The sequence below is a fragment of the Cygnus olor genome, chromosome 16 (assembly GCF_009769625.2).
Source record: "Cygnus olor isolate bCygOlo1 chromosome 16, bCygOlo1.pri.v2, whole genome shotgun sequence".
Lineage (NCBI taxonomy): Eukaryota > Metazoa > Chordata > Aves > Anseriformes > Anatidae > Cygnus > Cygnus olor.
The window spans coordinates 10,842,080-10,863,213 of record NC_049184.1 but is presented as its reverse complement, the minus strand read 5'-3'; the positions used below and the strand labels follow the sequence as shown (position 1 = coordinate 10,863,213).

Below are 21,134 nucleotides of genomic sequence, written 5' to 3'. Positions count from 1 at the left end.
TTTTCCAAAATTCAAAGGACCAACCTGATGTACATCCTGTCCTGAAACGTTTCCACATAATGGCCACCAGTTTCCTCTCAGGCTCCTGTTACACCCCTTCATTTGTTACACGAGGATCCGTAGATAGCAAAGCAGAGCTAAAATGCTCCTTTTTCCCCAGCGTGGTTTAAGGGCAAAGCTAATATCAATATCAAGGGCAGAGGAAATTTGAAGCAAGAAAGGAAGATAGAAGGCCAAACTCTGCTCTAAAAGCCTGCCAGGATCTACCCCTCCCTTCCAAGAGCAGAAGGAACAGAAAAGTCTCCCTGCTCAGATCGTCAGCAACCTTCCTCTGCCTTCCATCTAAATTTATTAATGGCTGTTTACTTGGTCTTGGACCAACGCTGCCCTTATGCTTAAATATCACAGAAGGGGAAGAGTCCTTTACTTCCAGTGCATTCCAAGACATCAATCACAGCAACTCCTGGCCTCCTGGCGAACCAATAAGCCAGACTGTCAGTCCTCTCTGGGTCAGGCTCCCCATTCATCCTCGGCACCTGTTCCGCCTCGAATTCCTCTCTGTCAGTTACTCTACGTATACAAACACAACATTTTATTAGTGCCTTGGACAATAGCATTTATGCTCTCTCTCCATTACCTAGACTGTTTGTACTACATTTGCCATACTCACAGCCACATTATGTTAACAGTTTGGTCACCCTATGATTAGTCACAACATCCCAATAACCCTCCCAGTTTGTACAACAAGCTTGTAATTACAGCAGAAGTATTTTATTCTCCAAGTACATGATTTTGCAGTTTTTGCAACGAAACTCATCCTGTTTCTCTTACTGAAGCTTTCAAGGACGCCTAGTTCTTGCTGCATATCTTCGCCCTCCCAACTTTACATCATCATCAGGGTTTTTAGTGTACTCTTTGTGCCAGAATTGCTTACAAAAGCATGAAGCAAGCTTAATACCAAACATCATTCTTGAGAAACATCACTGGTCACTTCCTCCTGGTACAGTTCAAAAGCTATCCATCCACCGCAGCACTGCTTACTCTTTAGCAGCCCCCTCAGTAGTCTGTGAATCTATTTGTGTCTTTTCTAGCTTTAATAATGGTTTTCCTATATGACACAGAATGAAATTCTTTATGGTCTGGTTAGATCAGAACTACCATGCCTCACCTTCACACAAACAACCCACGCTGCTACAGGGATGAGCCTCAAGGTCACGGTGCCGGAGGTGAACGAAGGACACCCGTGTCAACAAACGAGCAGAAGCCACTGCATCCCTTTGTTTGTTCAATGTTTACATAGCTCTTTCTGTAAATACTGCAGTAACACTAAAAATTGTTGACTCCTGCAGATCAAGATAGACTCTTCTAAGGCAAGCGGACAAAACCAACCCCAGACTCAGGGACCACCACGTAGCCTTGGGGGATGAGGGGAACAGCAGCGGCTGGTGTCTTAGCAGAGGGTGCAGACCCGCTGTGACCAGAACAGTCCTAAAGGAAAACGCAAACTGCCTTTTCCAACTCAGGCAAGTTTATAAAAGACTAACAATCCCCCTAAGGATGCCCTCAGCCCCCAGTTTCCAGGGAGCACGTTCATTCTGCGCTGTGCGGCAGGATGCTGCACGCACATGGCACCATCTGTACTTCATCTCTCCCGTTATACACCTAGCTGCAAGACTCATCAGCAGCTGCTTATATTTTCTCACTTTTCCCTTGTAATCTATTCATGCCTTTTATTTAGATTTCAGCCTCTTGGGAGCCGCACAATCAGATATCTTTGTTCGAGTAAGGCATGTTTAACAAAAAACAGAATGTGTGCAAATACCCTTCTTCTCCAAGTGCTTCAGACCAAATGCAATCAAAGAGGGTGACAGCACATACGCACACTTCCCGACAGTTACATAAACTCAGCTGTTAAAATTACATGCCATTATATAACAGGTGAAAACACGGACTACAAACCTGCCATCGCAGCAAGCAGCGCATGCTGACAGAGCCTTAAATGCTGGTATTTAGGAAAAGCTGTGGTACAGCATAAGCAGCCAGTATCTGACACTTCACTAGAATAAGGAAAGCTTTGCTTTTCTAGTGTTTTGTGTGTGTTAAATGAGCCAACATACTAGCAAGAAATAATGTTCAGATGGCTGCCTGTCTAAGGACAGAACACCTTCTCGTGAGCTTGCATTAAAATAGGATCCGCCTGTGGGACTGTATGGAAGAGAGGCAGCGAGTTGCTACAGCGCAAGGAAGACAGAGGCTGTCCCAAAGCCGTAATCAGTCCGTAATATTCTAAGAAACACAAATTGTTCCAGAGCTTCAACTCCATTGTGCTTTGGCACTGCATTTTAATGGAGACACGAGGTGCAGTACCAACGCAGTGCCACGGTGTTAAAGCCAGTCAGCAGTTCTCAAGAGAACACGTTGCATAAACTACACACACCCCAATTAGTTTAAGTGTCTGGAAGTTATTACTGAACTATATTCTAATAACATCTAGCGAAAATGCAGCTAGAATATACAGGTTTGGAAGAATTCAAGTCCTATTTTTATGCCTTATGCGAGACTTGAATCCCATGACTGAAGAATAACTGATTCAGAGGCAAAGAAAACATTTTCTATTTATATTTCTCTTTATTAAATCCAAAATCATCCCTCTGTTCCTAAGCAGTATTACTCCAAAGCAGAGGTGAAACATCTCCTTTTCCAAGGAGCTGAAAACAATTCTGATCTGTAAGTTAACAGAAAGTCCCCCTTTCAGTCCCTCATATCCAAAAGATCCCTTCTGGTAATCAGAACCAATGATGCTGCCATCTTCAGTACCAAAATTAAGTCCCACACATGGTTTATAAAAGCCAGAAGCAAGACTGTAATGAATACAACTCTGCTAAAGAGAAATTCACCCACAGCACAAGGCGAAGACAGCTTCTATTTAGAACATTTAGGAAATGAAGAATTAACATGCTTAAACCCTGAAGATTCTGTAACATATCTACCTAGAAATTTACCTATTAATAAATTAATTACTTAACGTACCACCTGAGGAACAACATGTGTACTGCTTGCATTTAATATGCAATGTTAATAGAAGGGCTGGCAATTCAGCATAGTTATTATTACTACTAAGTCAAGAGCAGTATGGAAGTACACCACAAATGTGACTTCTGTAATTAAATGTACCAAAGCCATTTGCAAAACTGAATCATAAATCACTACAAAGGAAATTATCAAAAGGGAAGTTTTTCAAAGCTTTGTAAGCAAGAGCAAAGCATAACTTACGGTAAGCACAGCAATCTCTCAAAATTGGGTACTTTAAGTCAAGTCTTAGACTAGATCCATATCCTGTCCAGCAGGCTGCTATGTAAGAGCGAGGTTGGAAAGCACGTAAGATGTAATCATGCTGGTAGCATAATAAGTCTTGTGGTTCACACAAGACTTGCCTATCCTATGTACTGCTCAAGGTAGAGCAAAGGGTCATTGTAAGCAGAAGTTTAAGAAAAAAAATCAATGTTGAGCTCAAAAGAACATTTTAAAAAGTATATGAGGCACTAGCAAAGGAAAAGGGCTTTTAATTTTGAAAGTTCATCTGAAAGATGAAAGAATTGCCATCTTATAGCATATAGATAATTTGTAGCTAGAAACCATACTAATTTTCTTTATCGCTTCATTGATTTCAATGCATTTAATATGCTTGCCTGCAGCTAGTATAGATGACGGACCAGCTATACTTGGGAATTGTCCATAGTTTATAAGAATTTCGATTCCTCTCTGGAGATCTTTTTCATTTACATATCAGTCATTTTAGAGCTTACTGCATACGTGCTAGGCTTCTCCTGAAGCAGAACTGCTTTGCCTGTCCCACCTGTAGGTACCACAGTGCACCGGTTACCTCCTCACTCTGTGACATTCTCCAGATACTAAGTGCAAGCGAGGTACAATTCTGCAATCATATGCACACTTAATTCGACACAATAAGAATCCTCAAAGACAAAGACCAGTGAGTTTGCAAATGCAGGCATGTACAAGAAGATTCACAACATTAGAGTCTCTAAATATTATAACGTGAAGTATTTTGGGATCAGTTTTTATTTTGTTGAAGCAAGGTCTCCAAGAACAAAGCATTTAAATATTTTACATTTTATTCATTAGTAACTTAAGTCCTGCTTTTTACATTTTGATTTTTTTTTGAAGTATAAAGCAGAGTAGTAGAGACCACAAAATTATTTAGTACATGTTAGGAAGTTTGGTAAGACTAATGGCAAACCATGCAACCTATCAGTAAGTAATTTTTGTTGTGATGGTCTTCCCATTGGCCAGTACCTTGTGTGCTTCTATTATGCAATATTAAAATTTATTAAAAATAGTAAAACAAGTCTGCATGTTTACAGATATCATTTTCTTAACTCAGAAGTCAGACTTCATTTCTGCAGCCTGACACTATTAAATGCTTTGACAGAGTCCTTTAGATTATTAAACTAATCAGTCCTTTATGCTTTTAATGTAACGCACTCCTTTATTTTTCCATTACCAAACTTAGGCAAGCCAAGAGCTACTGACTCATTAGAGAAAATCATTAAGTTTTCCTATGAAACAGCAAAGATTTAGTCACTTGACATTTCTAGCACCAAAGCATACAGCATCCCAAGGAACACAAAACAAGCATGGCTGCAAAGTAAATGTTTGCATTACTGGTTGGTTGTATTAGGCAGTTTGGCAAAAGCCTATCAGTCTAAGCTGTGTGGCTGCAGTCCACCAGTTCTATTCTTCCCTCAATGTGCCTGTCCAAGCACTTGTCTGACCCTGCAATGAGCTGGTTCAGGAAGTTAAGCTGGCAAAAAACTAGCCGTACAAAAATAATCCCACAGGGAGGGCAGGGCTGCAGCGGTACTGACTTGGATAGGCTGGCTAAGGCTGCTATGGAACTACATAAATTATTTATATAGTCCCCCTCCCCTGCCCTAAAACAAGATGTCAAAACAAGCCCATTACTGCTAGACAGGAATAAGGGAAGTAAAGACAGATGAAATGGCTGCTTCCCTATGAAATCAACCACCTCTTGCTTTTACAAGCATTCCACAAATACTTTCAGATGGCAAAGCATTCCAAGAAATAACTCATTTGATGAAGCTATTTTCAATTACCAAAAAAGACACCTGGATGACTTACCAGAAACATTAATTGATGTTCCTGCATCGATAATTCCACTGTTAGGCCTTACACAGTATCTGCGTGGTGCTGTGGTCTTGACTTTGAAGCACACATTTCTGTCTGTAGGATTGCCGAGTTTCAGGTTTGTAGTGACTACATCTGTGAAAGGACCTGCGGAAGAGAGCAAGAGCAGCCTTTAAATCACAACAGAAAGCACTTCTCAAGCAGAGGCTGAGCAGGCTCCAGATCTCTGCTCACAAATCTCAAAGTAATGAGACATTCGGCTTCCATCTGTGGCACGCACGGTAACGGCGCACGCAGCCCGGGATGCAGCGAGGCCTCGGAGCAGTTTGCCACGCAGCGAGCCCGAACGCTCACTGCACCACAGCTGAAGTTGGTCATTAATAGCAAACAACAAGGGGGATCATTTCTACATGCTGCCAACACAGCAGCATGGCATTCAAACGGTGCCAAGTCCTCTGCTGTACCGGAGTTATTTCCCCTCCGATACTGAACCAGAGTAAAGGCAGGCTCGCGGGTACCACGTACACTTGTGTAAGGACGAAAATAGGTGGGCTGGGGGGAAATAGTTCTGCTGGCTGCTAGAAATGGTACATCAGAAGCAATCTCCATAAACAAAATCCTGCCTCAGAGACAGGAAACAACCCTGTGGAAACAGGAAAGTTCCCGGGAGCTGACAGCACCGCCTGTGACTTCTGTATTAGCACAGCCAGATCCGACCCACCGTCAACTTCTGCAACACCAAGTGCAGGCAAATGGGTGTTTTGTAGGCTCACTGCCTACCTGAAACTGCCCAAATCCCTTCAGTTTGAGGAAAGGCTGGCTACTGTTTTTCTGTAAGGCACTGATAAATCAGGCAGGTAGCATGCGACTGCACTGCTTGCTCGGATCACAGAGAATTAAAATTAAAGAAATTTAAACACGGTTGATCAACTGTCTTCTGCATAAAAACATTAATTTGATGCCTGAATAAAATATTTTCATCTACCTTCAGGAGTGAAAGTCCTAAATTAAAAATAGGTGAATGATCATTTTTATAATTAATACTAATAAAAACATGCAATATCCCCCTGTCATCCTCCTGCTCTCCGCAGAAAATAGGATTGGTTCTCAACTGCAGCATGGTTGGCTTAAAAGCACTTAGGATTGTTTACTTTTCTAATTTATGACATAAATTCATCTCCTAAGATGCCACTTAACACAGCTGTGCAAGGATTACCGTCCTGCAGCCATAGCCCTCAATCCAATTTGTTTAAGCAATAATTAAACAAACACAAGAAGACAGCACCCTGACAGCAGCACGGGACCGTGCTGCCCGTGCTCCCAACAAGCCAGTCCTGAGCTTACAACGCAACCTGGCAGAAAAAAGTGAAGCAGTGAAATTTTCAGATCCGATGACAAAGGTTTCACCAAATCTGTGCCTGGTGATGAAACGGCCAGGATGTGAATAAGAATGAAACAGGAGTTCTGCCTGTGTGCTGCAGGCAGGGAGTCTGCAGGTCTAATGGGAAAGAACTGGGCAGAGCAGCTGTGAGTTGTTAAAGACATTAAACAAGCCAAGCTAGCAGAAAAATCCAGCAGACATTTAGATATGTAAAGACAGTAGCAGATCTCCAAGGTAGATCTAACTGGGGGAAGTCTAATGTTTCCGAAGGAATTACTTGATGCCTCACAGTTATGGATGTGCCTTAGGAAACACCACAGCTCAAGCACAGCACACAGGGAGGGTCAGGGTCATCTGCTTGCAGCCCTACGGGTGCAGCTGTGTCCTCAACAGCTTCACCAGTCTGCATGCTGGGATAATTTCCTGGGGGAAATGCCGTGTTTTCACTTGGCTGATCCATGAACGCGTGCGGGATTGTGCGCCCCATCTTCAAGCTGCTGTTTGTAATAGTAATACGACAAAAGTCTGCGTGTAAAATAATTTCCAAATGGATTTACTTACTGCTAACACGGACCATACCGAATTCGTTGGCAGCAAACCTTTCAGCAGACTGAAATCATTCTTGTCTGCTTGACTTTTCCTCTTTTTCTGCCCGCTAGGCTACAGAAAGTTTTTAGATGCATTTTCCCCAAATTCCAGGTTTCACAGATCAGCCAGCACAACTGCACAAGGCTGATGCCTGCTTTCAGCAGACGCGTGCCAGGCACGCTCCTTCTGGCACCGCTATCCAAATACCGTAGGCAAAGCAACAGGAACAGACAAACGCAGGATTACAGTGCCATTATAGGTGTTCTGAAGTGTGTAACAGAAGAAGAAACAGGGCAACCGAGTACTACTTGGATAATTAGGGCACGGCGATGAAATACTATCGGCCTGGTCCCTGCCTTCTAAGAGCAAGGCCTGCGGCCTGCCAGCTCCGGCTGGGTGAAACCTCAACAGCTGTTGTTAAAGGATCCCAGCCTATGTTAGGCTTTTGGGGGGAGGCTGGGGTGTGTAGGAACAGACCCTGGGTTAAGCACAGCCTAATTCTGTACCGGAGAGGCGCCTTTGCTTTCTAATGGCTGGATCTGAGCATTTCAGGTAAGGGCGGCTTGGGCATTAATGGTTACACGAGACACAGACTGACCCTGGAGCTTCAATTTTCAATGCAAGGCATCGAAACTTCTGGGGTCAACTCAAAGCAAAAGAATGTATTTGTGATTGTTTTCCATATTGCTGGAAAAGTGAAGCTTATATTTCTGTAAACACAAACCCAGCAAGTTTAAGGGCAGGGCGCTTTCCAAACGACATTTCACACTCAAAAACAAACAAACAAAACAAACAAGGAAAACACTTTTCTCCCATGTTTTAAAGATCATGAGAAAAATGCCACTGGTGTCATCCCAAGGACAAAGTTATGAGAAACTCACGGGCTGTACGTGCATCATCTGACACGGGTCACCATGAGAGCGAGCTGTCCAGGAGGAAGAATGCAGCAAACTGAATTTGGTGCTGAAAGTTTGGAATATTCCACAAGGACCAATGACAATTTCGTGCCGGTTAGGATAAAGTCAACTTGTTTTAATGCAAACCGTGGGCATCTCGTAACATAAACAAGGAGGTACCGAGACGAAACCAAAAAAACCACCACAGATGTCATATTCATGCAACAACAAGCAACAGCAAGTGTAACGGTTTTTCACAGGGTCACTTTTCACCAGGGTTAGTTTCAAGCTACAGCTGTGGCTTTCCACCCAGGAGCTATGCATACAAGCCTTCACATTTGAAGATCACAGCATTATCTCAGAATTTGCCACGCTCCATTTCCTATTCAAACACCAGTGCCGTATCAATCTTCCCTAAGAGTGTCATTCCGCAGCGTACTGCATTATAATATCCCAGATCATTTTAGTAATAATACAAAAGCTGAGAATTAGGTCAGAAGAACATGATGTCAACTCTATTTAAATTTTAAATAAGTCTCATTGCGATAAAAAGAAGTGCACATAACTGTAACAGCAAATCCAGGCTGAGAACTTTTTGGTTAGCACAGTGCTTTGCTTGAAGTTTCGCACCACTGGCTGCTCCCAGTAATCATGCTACACAGCTACTGCACTTGAACAGAACAAAACTGCGTTAGGGTTCTTCTCATCTTAACCAAAACTTCTTGCTTTAGCATGGCAAATAAACAATCCTTACACATATGTACTTTCAGTGCTGCAAGACTACTGCTGGAGCATGGTCTGGCACATGAAAAGTCAGTGTAGGCATCAGAGGCAGAGCTTTGATGCCACATGCTTGGGCAGGAACTTTGCAGATTTGTATGCGCAAATACTACCAATAATTCTTCTTTATAGTTAACTGAAAACTTGTAGGGCGGCAGTTTCACGGCCACTTGATCCTCGCACGTCTGTCTCACTGCTGCAAGGGGAGGTGGTCTGACCTCTCCTCTCCACCAAGTGCTTGTACGAGCTGCGGTGTTCATCTGCTGCACGGAGAGCTGAGCCAGGGAGCTGCTTAGGCTGAAAATTAATCCACTTAAAGGCAGGGAGTGAGGGAGGGGGTAGTGGGGAAGAGAAAAAGGAGAATCAGTTTTCAGCCAGATCGAGCAGCACTCAGAAGCTGCCATCAGGCAAACCGCATCTTCCTGCGCAGCAGCCTTCTGCCAGATTAAGGCACTAAGGTCTCGTATATAGCAGGTTAAAGCTGGCACATCTAGGTATACGCTCTGCAGTCACACTTTCCCTTGAAGCGCTGGCATAGTCCTTTGAAGTAATTAAGGCACATGCCTAATTTTTTTGTTGTGCGTTTAAATCTAATGCAAATTCTTATCTGCTTAATGCTGGGAATCCCCTAAAACAAATTTCCCAAACTGGTGCTTCTCGGAGCAAATGCAACACAGCAGCACTTGGTACAACCAGAGTCGAGTCAGATTAAACTGGCAATCAGTAATTAGCATAGATAAGAATAAATTCCCATGTTATTCCCAGAATGTCTTAGATGCACTTTCATCACCTTTTCCTAAACAACAATTTTCACCCCTTCATCTCAGTACCACAGACGTGTATCAGAAGGCAAAATACCCAGATGCAGGCAGAAATACAACCAGAGCCTCGAGCGATGCAGCCGCTTGTAGTTCCGTTGGGGAAAGCAGCCGAATGCTACAATGGGAGGGGAAGGACATATTTCACCACGGCTGAATCCCATCGATGTGTCAGATGAAAGTCATTAATCACATGATATAGTCATCAACCTTAGAAAGGTAACCAAGGAATCTTTAATAAGCGAGATGGTAGAGAGCAATAGAAGGGGAAAACAAATTGTTTTGTGGCTGTTCTCAAGAGCCCAAGCCCCACGCATTGATGCATTCTAACTAGATGTCCACTTGGAGCAATAACTCATCGACTGAAAGAGCCACATTACTCCGTGTGCGAGTGAGAGCGTGGGGGCTGAACACAATGCTTCAGGCTCCCTTCCCTACCACACACACGCAGTGCCTGCACACCTGCCCCTTGTTCCAGCCCCAGTACGTGTGAGCCTTCTGCTGGGTCCCAGCCAGCATCAACCTGCCGACAGACTGGGGGCTGCCCAAAAGCACAGTCAGCTCTACACTGGAGCATTTTGGCCCCTCAACTTCCAGCTTTTCTTACCACTATATCCAAATTGTTTCTCAATTTATTATGCATCTGGCAGTACTGATTTCACTTTCTATCCACAGCTTCTGCCATTTTATTTTTGGGGGTGTCTATCAGCAGAGAGATAGTTAAAATAAACACACTATTGGCAAAACATTAGCAAGAAGGCTCAATAACAGGTGTAGAATTGCCTTACTATACACTTCTTTTTAAAGTTACATATAAAGTTGATGACCTTTAAAAACAAACTCTGAAATGTCAAGCAATGCATTTTGAGCTATCAGCCAGGTGCCTGTGAATCAAGAACACCTAAGATCCAATCAAACTCTCCCCCTACCTTACTTGTCTTAAGACAAATCACTTAAGGGCTTGATCTTCTGCTATTAAAAGCCTTAAGAGTTGACAGCAATTCCAAAACAGGAGCAGGTTTGGGCCCTTATAGTTTGTCTCTCTGTGAAGTCAGGAGAATACTTACCTAATTAGAACACTAATCTTCACAAGATTTTCTGTAAAAAGCACTGTATGCCAAGTTTTAATCATCACCACCATCTGGCTCTGGAGACATTCATAATTAAGTGAGCATCAGCAACTTTTGAAATCAAAGAACTCGAAGAATGAGAAACAAGAATTGCCTGTGTTGCATAAACATCTTATTTCACAAGTAACTCCCTGAAAAGACCCAGCTATCCCAAATTTGGTAATTATGTTAAAGAAAAACTTAGGCTGCTTTTAATACTTGTATAAACCACTCATAAACCTGTCAGTCTCAGCTCAGATTTTGCTGGGAAGCAGCTAGAAAAGTGTGCCCTTGTGGAATCAATTTCATTACTCTTACCGTGCCTATCCTCACCCAAAAGAGCCCTTGAAGCAAAAATGAAGGGAGGGAAGTGGCCACTTCCACTTTTGCTGTGCTAAGCAGTAGAAGCCTTGCTGGAAAAAAAAAAATATAACAAGAAGTGCCATCCAAATCCCTCTCTGTGAAATAATTTATGCAGTGAGTTTTTTTTTTTTAATATCATGTAATCAATAAAATGATCTACAACGGGGGAAAAAAAGGACACAGAAAGCCAGCAGAATTACACGATCCAGGTGCCAAAATGGATCAAGGCTGGCAGTAAATGATTTCATTTGGATGGATTAATCGGTGTCCTTCCCTGGCCTATTTTGACACAACCCATTTTTGCCAGAGCATGCCTCATGTTCAAGAGGAAAAAAAGACAAAAAGCCAACATGAGTCTGATGACTATTTTCAGAATATCTATTACCATGTAATTTTTGTCACCTTCTATTCCTCAGAGCATCATTAACAGTTTGATTTCACAGTTGTAAGAGCTGTGAGGCCACACATAAGGTTCCTGGCGAAATGGAAGAACATGTCCGTCACGTAATTTTGGTACCACTGCCATTTGTTTTTTTTTTCCCCCTGAACTGATCTATTCGGAGTTTCATTAGACCTGAACATTACTTACAGGGATCTTCAACAACAAAATCACATAAGAAATATTTTCTCTACATCCTCAATTTAGTGCAGATTTCTGCGTACAACTGAATAACCAAAGACTGATAGCAGCTGGCCAGCTTTTAGAGGTATATCTATTTCAAATGTGCTTTCATATCCTTTTAGAACCAAGTGCCAAACATATCATGTTTCTTTGTTCATTCCACTCACAAATACACACATATCAACTCTCTCCAGGTAGGAAAACAGCTCAGAAAAATAGTGGCATACTCTCTTTTCATGGTGGAATAGCAGCTACATCTCTTTCAATAACCAGGAAATACTAAGACCTACATATAATAAGATACCTACTTATTTCTGCGCAGCTCGAAGCCTCATGCACACGGGTTGCTGGGTGGGTACCAAAAAGATACTGAAACAAAGCGCAGGGCCCTGGGGAGAAGCATGGATGCAGCAGTGGAGCGCAGCACCACGGCCTGGCGCCCAGCCTCCCCAGCAAAAACAGCGCTGGCTGAAGACTGAAGTCAGTGTGAAGCATCTCCCTGGAAGAGGCATCACAGTTTTATCCCCCTCCGCCCCATCCCAAATTACCCTTTTTTCTTGTACTTCTTGTGAAGTAATTTTCCCTGGTCTAATTTAATCACTAATCTCCATTTCAGATGCACATTCAAATGGTAGGGAAGGAACAACATAACTACTCTAATTTATGCTCGTATATACTCTTCAAATAGACAAGTCTGATGTGTAACTTAAATAGCAACTGAACAAATATTAACTGCAAAATTATGCATAAATTGTAAATGCCAGAAGAAAAGAGCAAAATTAGAGATTTTGGGACGCACAATGAGTAGCTGCTTTTCCAAGTTAAAAAAATCTAAATAGGCAGCAAGATACTAATTATATCTACAAATTAGGAGGAATCCTGAATTGAGCAAGATACATTTCTTGGGAACCATTTGAAAACTAGCCCATTAACTGTGCTTTCAAGATCAAAGGAAAAATAAAACAAAAACAAATAAAAAAGTTAGTCATAAGCAGTGAGGGACCTTAATAAAGGGGAAAAATACCTGACAGTTTATACCATTTGGCATAGAACAAGATAAACGTGCTAAGTGGCATTCTACAAACCTAAACTCCCATACGCATTATCTGCATCCCTGTATGACTGAAACCAAGAAGTTCAGAGTAAAATCAGCTATAAAAATATTTTTAAAATACTTTACAGCCCTTTGACCTTTGCTCTCAGTCTGGTGAGCATGTAGGAAGGCCAGATGAGAAGATATTGCAAACCAGCGGAAATTATGCATGCAAACACTTTGAAAAGATGCAAAATGCATTGGTAAGTCACATACTGCAAAATTCAACAGCTGCAAATATAAACAGGCAAGGGTGACAGCCCAAACACACAACTGCAGACTGGAGGGCTGGACTCCTGCTTGTGAGAAACATTAGAAGCAACAACAAAGATGAAATAACTGGTTAGATGAAAAAAAGCAGTCAGGGGAAAACCAAAAGTTTTTTCTTTTTTTAATTAAAGAGTTCCATAGTCACTTGACATGGCTTCTACAAACACAACTAACTTGAATCAAGTCTTTAGAAATGTCTGCAAAAACATAAGATTTAGCTGCATAGTGAGTCCCACACCTACACGATTTTATAATTTGCATCAAAAGTAAACGGATCACCAGGCAAACCTCCCCCTTCTCTATTTTTTCCACACCTCGTGGAAACCAACCAAGAAAACAGAATTAAATTTAGAACTATGAAATCTTTCATCCACAGCACCATGGTATGAAGGGCTTCGTTTACAGCTCGGAAAGCTAGACACTAAGGTAGTTTAATAAAGAGATTATTTTCATAAAGTATTTATAATAATGTGGGATAAAGCACTGCATGCAGCAGCAGCACCCAATTTGTACAAACACGTACAAACGTTTTTGGGGCAAGAAGGATTCCAGTAGAGGTAAGCAATTTTCAGAACAGCTATAACGCAGAAAGGACAGGCTCGGTCAACTTTCAGTAGGGTTGTCCTGCTAGTGTAAACACTCAATCACTTCTATCCATGTGCATTTTAATCCCGCACTGAATTAAACATGGAAATGGTGATTTGCTTTGCATATGTTTTCAGTGACAGCAAGATTGCGACAGCTGCTCTGGACTGATGGCACAAATCCCTCCTTCTGAAGGGCCGCCTAGCAGGCCAAGACTTCACCAGCAACCCAGACACATTACAGATATTCCATGTGCCTTTGATAGAGCTCTCAGTCTACAAAGCAGGTATGAAAGGATTTATATACTGAATAAATTTGGTGTCAAAAGTCAGAAAAAGAGATTTGGCATGAGTTTGGCCCTTAATTTAGATAAAGGGCCATTTAAATATTGATGTATGTAAGCAGCACAGGCTTTCTTTCGGCCTCACTTACCACCCGGCACGGTGAGGGAAGCAGGCCTCGGCCCTCAGCCACGTCACTGGGCCGGGACCCCACTGAAATCACTCAGGTTTTGCTTACAGGGAGAAAAGGATGGCTTGCAGTGGCACAGTGATAATGTGAAAGATCGTATTCCCTACAAAAACGAAGATGAAATTGAAGCCTGAAACAACAGCTGGTACCACAAACAAAACTGTTGCAAACATCACCAATAAAAGCTCTCGGAGCCAACCAACTGCACTGACAGAAAAAGCAAAAAGGCTGTTATTGTACCAACTGTGAAATGCTTTCAGTAGTTATTAGTTGTTCCCAGCAGGGAGCAAACATAAGACCAATATGGTAACAAGATAGTAGAAAATGAGTGTGGCTGCAAGATGTGGGTAGAATTAGCAAGGGTCATTTGACTCCTGCATTGTCTCCGGCTAGGCAAAAAGCTCTGTTTGGAGGCACTCCGAAAGCAAGAAACAAGACAAACCCCTGGGTCACCCGGTTTTCTGCAAAAATTGCATTACAACATATGCAGAAGTTGCTCGCTTGATCCAAAGCTCATTTGATGCAATCAATACCTTCTAGAGCAGGGTGCATGCAACAAATTAAGCTTCTTTTCAAGCAGGTGTTTGTTCATAGATGTAAGCTGAGCCGAGCTCATAAAGTTGGATCACTCACTATGGCGATGATGCCATTTTTCCAGCTGAGTTTCAAAACAGATCCAAGAATCTATTTAAAGGCTTGTGCTCTGATTTTTACAATCCTAATTCTGAATTAAAGTACAATTAGGCAAAATTCAGCCTTGTATTCAGATGTAGCTCACTTATTTTAAAATAAAATTTTAAATTTCTTTAATTTGATTTCTTTTTGCATTGATTCACAAATGATTTATAAAACCTGTGAAGTGAGAAGACAGATGCAATCATTTTATTTCCGGGGAGAAGAAACTATCAGAAAACTCCTGCACAGATTTTGACTCCACATTCCCATCTCACAGGTGCTACGACATCGCACACGGCCTGGTGGGTTGCAGCTGGTAAACAGACGATTTACTGCTATGCACATGCGTGAATCTACATCTGCTACGATACATTACCTGCATCTGTAGAGGCAGTCACCCGTTACCTTCAATACAGTTTATCACCCAGGCATATTTTCAGAAGTGATGAACAGAGGACACATGCCGTCACCAGTTCAGACTGGCATTCCGCCACCAAGGAGCTTTCAATAATCAGCTGGACACCCTTGTTTGTCACCCATCATCGCAATGGTTCCATAGCTCAAACTGAGCACGTCTTTCCACTACAATGACCTCTTAAAAGAGCAGCTGTATGATTTTCCCACTAAAAATTAACTTAGCCGAAAATCGGTGCACAAACATCAGATTCATATGAAACTGGAAATTCTGAATGTACGTGCCCCTTCCAATAAAGGCAAGGAGTTGATCATATTAAAAACACAAAATGCCACAAACTGAAGAGAAGAAGTAAGCTCCAAATTATAATTGCTTATGCTGATTTTATCACTGCATTAGGCTCTTCCTTGAGATAGTAATACTTTGCTCCCATTAATGCTTATTACTTCAACTGCAATTCTTAGAATCAATGCAGTACAAAATTATTCAAAAGCCCTTAACCCATACATTGCACTGGCTGAAACCTTCAAGTAGATTGTGAGATTTTTGGAAATAATCTTAGGAGACCTAAATACGTTAATTAAATTTAACAGAAAACGTGGCTAAACTTCTTTTATTTGCTTCACACATCTCAAATAATCATTATTTGGCGCTCTAACCAAAGATGCATCCTATTGTAAGTTTCAAACTTTTGCAGCCCACATTCGTACAATTCCTCCTCCTTTCCCAGCAGGGCTGTTAGTGTCATGTCTCTAGCGTGCAGAACACCAGCTGATTAAGGAAACGCTGTCTTTAACTTATCCCACCTTTCAAAAAATGAGATGTGTCACTAAATAGGTACAATGCATCATTCCGTTGCCTTTATCTTCAGCTCTTTTCCTCCAAGCATTGCTCTTTTTAAGTGAAGAGTCTATGGAAAGCGAAGAGGCAATTATAAAATTAACGCACGTGAAATTAGAATAATTCAATGAGATGCAGCAAGTCTGTCCGACTATAGTGAACACTTAATAGTTAGAATAAACTACTGATTTTACCGAAGTTGCAAGAATAGCTAGCATAAGATGAACTACAAATATTTAAGTGTCACCAAAAAACGACTAATGAACTATAGATTCATACGGATTTATGAAGCCTGCCTGTTATTTAAATACTGTTCTATTTTTAAGTGTAAAACTTGATCAAATATGCAGAAGGATGTGAAGGTTTACTCATATTTGATCTAACAATGATTTTGTTAGGAATTGGGCTAAACTGAAGCAAGCATAGAATGGTACATTTTCCAGCAGAAGAGCAGACAGCCATTGACACAGCAGCCTTCACAGAGTAAAGAAATCCTAGCGCTGACTGCCATTGTGCTGTGAACACCAGAAGGGCTCTAACAGTTTAAAAGGAAACACTGTATAAATTTTCAACTTAAAAGATGCATATTAATTATACTAAAGAGGCAACTTTTCATAACACTGTCAGTATTTTACATTCTTAAACAAAGCCTGTTCCAGAGGCAGGGATGAGAAATCCCTGTTTATCCAATACAGAACAGGATGAGCAGGCAGCCAAATCCCTCTGAATACCTCCAGTGCCTCGGCCGTTACACACAGATCATGACAGGGAGGGAGCGGTAAGTACATAGTTGAGTCACAACATCCCGCTAGGTCCTGAGCCTTTCTTCCCAGCCCTGACGACAGCAGATTCAAGGCTGATCGTACGTCCCAAACATTGCCAAGCCGCTGGACCAAAAAGCCTTCGCTTGGTCTCCGGTAAGAATTGGACATTCGCATCGGGCAGAGGAGGTTTTGCCAACCTGCAAGGCACGGATCTGGCTGTAGCTTGCCCAGAGACATGCAAAGGAGCTCAGAGCCATGCACCTGGGAGTGTGCTGCAAGGGCTGAGGCCGCACCGTCGTCCGCAGCTCTGACATACCCCGGGGATGCAGCAGAGCCAGCGACGGGCGATGGCTTGGAAGGAACACTGCTGGGCCTGGAGCCACTGCTGGAGCAGTACGATTAAGAATGGAGAGTAGCGGTCATTCTGGTTTGTTATTGTGCCCTTTTCAGAAAGCAAGGCTACACAGAGGCGTATTGCAGGCGTGCAGGTGGAAAAAATCACACACCGGACACAGGAAACTGCATTACCAACTGGCAACAACTTGTGCTGGTTGGCGAGGAATTAATCTGGTTGCACAATACTGCTACTTGCCACTTGGGGAGCACTGCAACAGAGTGAGTGCTGAGTCATAAGCCCGGGCTCACCTGTAGCAACCCCCCAAAACCCCTCTGACACGCACCGCAGCCCACGCCACCTCCACCCACTGGCACAAGCCCTCTGCTAGCCACCCCCACCCCAAATTGCACCTGCAGAGGATGCTGCGGCATTTCAAGCAGCTGAAAACCCAGGTGGGTCGTACAATAAGTTCTATTCTAACAAAACATCACTTGCTGGCATTAAATAAATCTGTTCAGGTGGGCTCGTGATGCTGGAAGGATAGGTCTGCCTGACTGGGGGCCATCCCGCAAAGTGAACGAGGCAGTGCCCCATAGCACAAGTGTGGCACTGTAATTACCAATGCTATCAAAACCCATCTAACAAAAGGGGCCGGAATTACATATCCCTGCATAAGTTTAAAGCTTGTGCTTCCTTAAGTCAGGACCTCGAATATCGTGATCTAATTCATGGCAGAAAATCTGATTGTTGCATGCTGTGTCCTTGATTAACAAAAAAAGGAAGGAAAAAATAAACGCAAACGTTGTCATGTATAACAACAAGGGTCTTTTTCACCATTCATTACCAATAAAGTCTAAATGATAAACTTGTAGTTCAATGCTTTCTCACCTAGGCAGCAAAACTGCAGTGACCAACAGAAGTCACTGGCACAGCTGCAAAGCTGCTATTTCACATGAGCAGGGTAAGAAACAGGCATCTCCAGCCACATTATGGTCAGGAGAGGAGTGTCCTGCCTCCCGCTATTCACAGCTGCATTTCAGCGCAGCACATGGTGATGCTATTTTGGAGCGTGTGTTATGGTGTAGGAGATGGAGAGGAAAGACAACCCTGCTCACGCTCACATGCCATGAAAAGCAATTCTGGCATGAATACCTTCTTTGATATTTGTGCAAAAAAAGACACAAATGGTATTTTGAAAGACCTAAATGCATTTAGAAGAACTGCTGCAAAACAAGAGGTTACAAAAGCTTCTTAGAAAAGGTCTTCAGATCCTTTCTTTTAAGTGAAAGCGGCGTCTAACAGAGACTGCTGCAATCCCACACATTGGGACACATAGAATGAATCCTCACTTCGGTATCTTATTCCTGCATCCTTTCATAAATGTCACACCTCCCTCTAGATTTTATATTTAAGAATTATACAGACCAGCGTGACAACAGTACAGCTGATTATTTTCTGCTTTTTCTACCCGTCTGCATTTTGTCAGAGACCTTTATCCATTTCCAGCGTTTGTGAAACTCGGTTTAGGATCCCACCTCGCTGCCACCGCTGCCCTAAGGCGTCGAATCTTTCGGGCACACCAGCGAGGGAGCAGAGCCGCACCAGTCGGCAGCGCTACTGGCACCTGTCCGCATCTGCGCGCACTGAGCAAAGCAATGCTTCGCAAAGAAACGCAACTGTTTACAAAGGCGAGAGAATGGTTGCTGCCACGTTACCAGGCCATCACAAAAACAGGACGAGAATTGCTTAGAGCGGAATTGACTTCATGAATACTTCAAATTGGCCTTTCCTGAATGAAGGACAGTGGTCAGCACTGCCTGTCAGGAAGGGCTGTAAGACAGAATTTATTGCCAAGGCATATGAAGGCTATCCATAGCATTAAGCCTATTCAAACATTAATATTTAAGCATACTTTTAAACTAAGCCATATATTAGCTGCAGCTAGTCAAGCAACATTTTACATCACAAGGAACGTACGATGCTGGCTAAAGATTTGACAAAGAAAACCTCTACGGTTGGCGGATTTAACTTCAGCAGTTCTAGATCCTCAACTGAGGACCAGGCAGCCGGACTAGTTAGCTTTATCCCAACAACAACAACAAATAAAACTCACAGTTTTTGGCTAGTTTTACACCTGCTTGCGACCAAGTGATAAGAAAAGGCCCTGAACCACAACTAGGTGCCTCTGGCAAGTCTGTACCAAGTAAGGCCCCTCTTCTTGCCCGCCTCAGCTTGGATACGCTTTCTTGATGGAAGTAACATTACTCACATTCACAACAAACACGATCAGATGAATATCAGGCCTTAATGTAAACAGTATTAGAACAGTTTGCTTCTTAAGCATGTTTGATTCTGCTGCCATAACAACATGCAAAGACTTCAGCTTACAACAAAGACACATTCACTCCAGCCACTGTTTATTATCATGCTTTTTTGTAAGCCCAGTTTATACTAATAGCTTATATTGAAATATTTACTACTAAATAAAAGTAGAGGCTTCTCCTACATGTAAAAACATTATATGAAAGGCTTTTGAGTAAGCAGTAGTTTTACCAGATGCCAGCAAATAGGTCACTATTTTTAAAAAAGGAAGATTTGCCAGATATTCATCTGAAGCTCTAAAGAACCTCTGACTCTTGCAGCATAAATAAACTTGCCGAATGCTTATTTGTAATCCCCGAATATTGCATTACAGCAGCGCTGTCAGGTCACAACACTGGAATTTCAACTGCTCCGACCCATTCAAATTTTGGACTTGAAGGAAAGATGGGGTTTGGGGCAGGCGGAATATTCACAAGGAATGTGTCTAAATGCCTCACGGCGTTATGGTAACAAAGATAAAACGAAAAAAAAAAACCACGCCATGAAATGCCACCAAGGATGGAGCCGGGGGGCCCAGGGTTTCCCGCAGCCCGGCCGAGCCCCGCCGCACACGTCCGGGGGTGCCCCAGCTCCTCGGGGACCTCGGCCGAGCGCCTGCCCCCGCCTCAGCCGGCACCACGTCTCCCTTCCTCTTCCCCGAGGCACCGGGCTCCGTCCTTCCCCCTCCCGGGGGCACAACGGGAGCTTTCCTGGCTCCCTCCCGGCTTCCCCTCAGGCCGCCCTCGGCCCCGCAGCGCGGCCATGCCGGGGCCAGGCCCGGGACCCCCCCGCACCGCGCTGCGGCCCCGCGGGGCCGGGGGCTGTCGGCTGCCCGCTGCCCCCAGGGGTGCGGGAAAGGGGACGGGGAGGGGAACGGGGAGGACGGGGGCGGCGGGACGAGGAGGAGGGGGACGGGGAAAGCCGCGGCGCTGAAGGACATTTTGGGCGCCCGGCCCCGGCCCACGGAAAATGGCTGCCGCCGGAGCGGGGCCGGCGGGCGGGGAAGGCGGCGGCGGGCGGCGGCGGCGGGCCCCGTACCTTTGAATTTGAGCTCGTGCTGCGGCTCGAGGCTGAGGACCTGCTCCGCTTTCGCCATGTTCCTCCTCCTCCTCCTCGGCGGTGGCGGCACCAGGCGGAGAGAGGAAGGGAGGGAGGAAGGGAGGGGAAGGGGAAGGGAGGGACGGCAGCGGGCGGGCCCCGCGGCTTTATTCAGCGCCCCCGAGCGGGGCCGAGCCAGGCCGGGCCGGGCGGGCAGCGGCGGCTCCCGGTGGCCTGACGGGGACGCGAGGAGAGGCCGGGAGGGACGGAGGGAGGCGGCCGGAGGCGGGGATGATGCAGCACGGAGCGGCCCAGAGAGAGGCTGCGGCTGACGTCTGCCGCCTGCCCGCCTCCTGCCGCGGGGGCCGGGCCCGGCCGGGCGCGGGGGACGCGGAGAGGCGAGCTGGGTGCCCCCGCGGCTCGGCACAGCGACGGCTCCAGGCCGGGTCCCGACCGCGGGGCTAAAGGAGGGAGCGCTGCAGGGCTGGTGGAAACCCGCGCTGGCCTCCAGCTACAGGAAACACGGGCTTTTTAGCGAATAAAGACATACGTTCAGGTCAGC

At 44.1% G+C, this 21,134-nt stretch overlaps 1 protein-coding gene across 2 annotated transcripts in view; it reads right to left on the bottom strand.

Moving 5' to 3' along the window:
• VAPB (VAMP associated protein B and C) overlaps positions 1 to 20,910 on the bottom strand; it is a 30,632-nt gene extending 9,722 nt beyond the window's left edge. The window contains exons 1-2 of one of the 2 annotated variants that reach the window (XM_040575934.1): positions 20,573 to 20,910; positions 5,161 to 5,313 (exon numbers count right to left, since the gene is read on the bottom strand). In XM_040575934.1, coding sequence (XP_040431868.1) covers positions 5,161 to 5,313; positions 20,573 to 20,630 — 211 coding nt within the window. In that variant the 5' untranslated portion in view covers positions 20,631 to 20,910. The remainder of the gene's footprint in view (positions 1 to 5,160; positions 5,314 to 20,572) is intronic. The other variant, XM_040575936.1, reaches the window with a different exon arrangement.
• Positions 20,911 to 21,134: the final 224 nt, after the last annotated feature.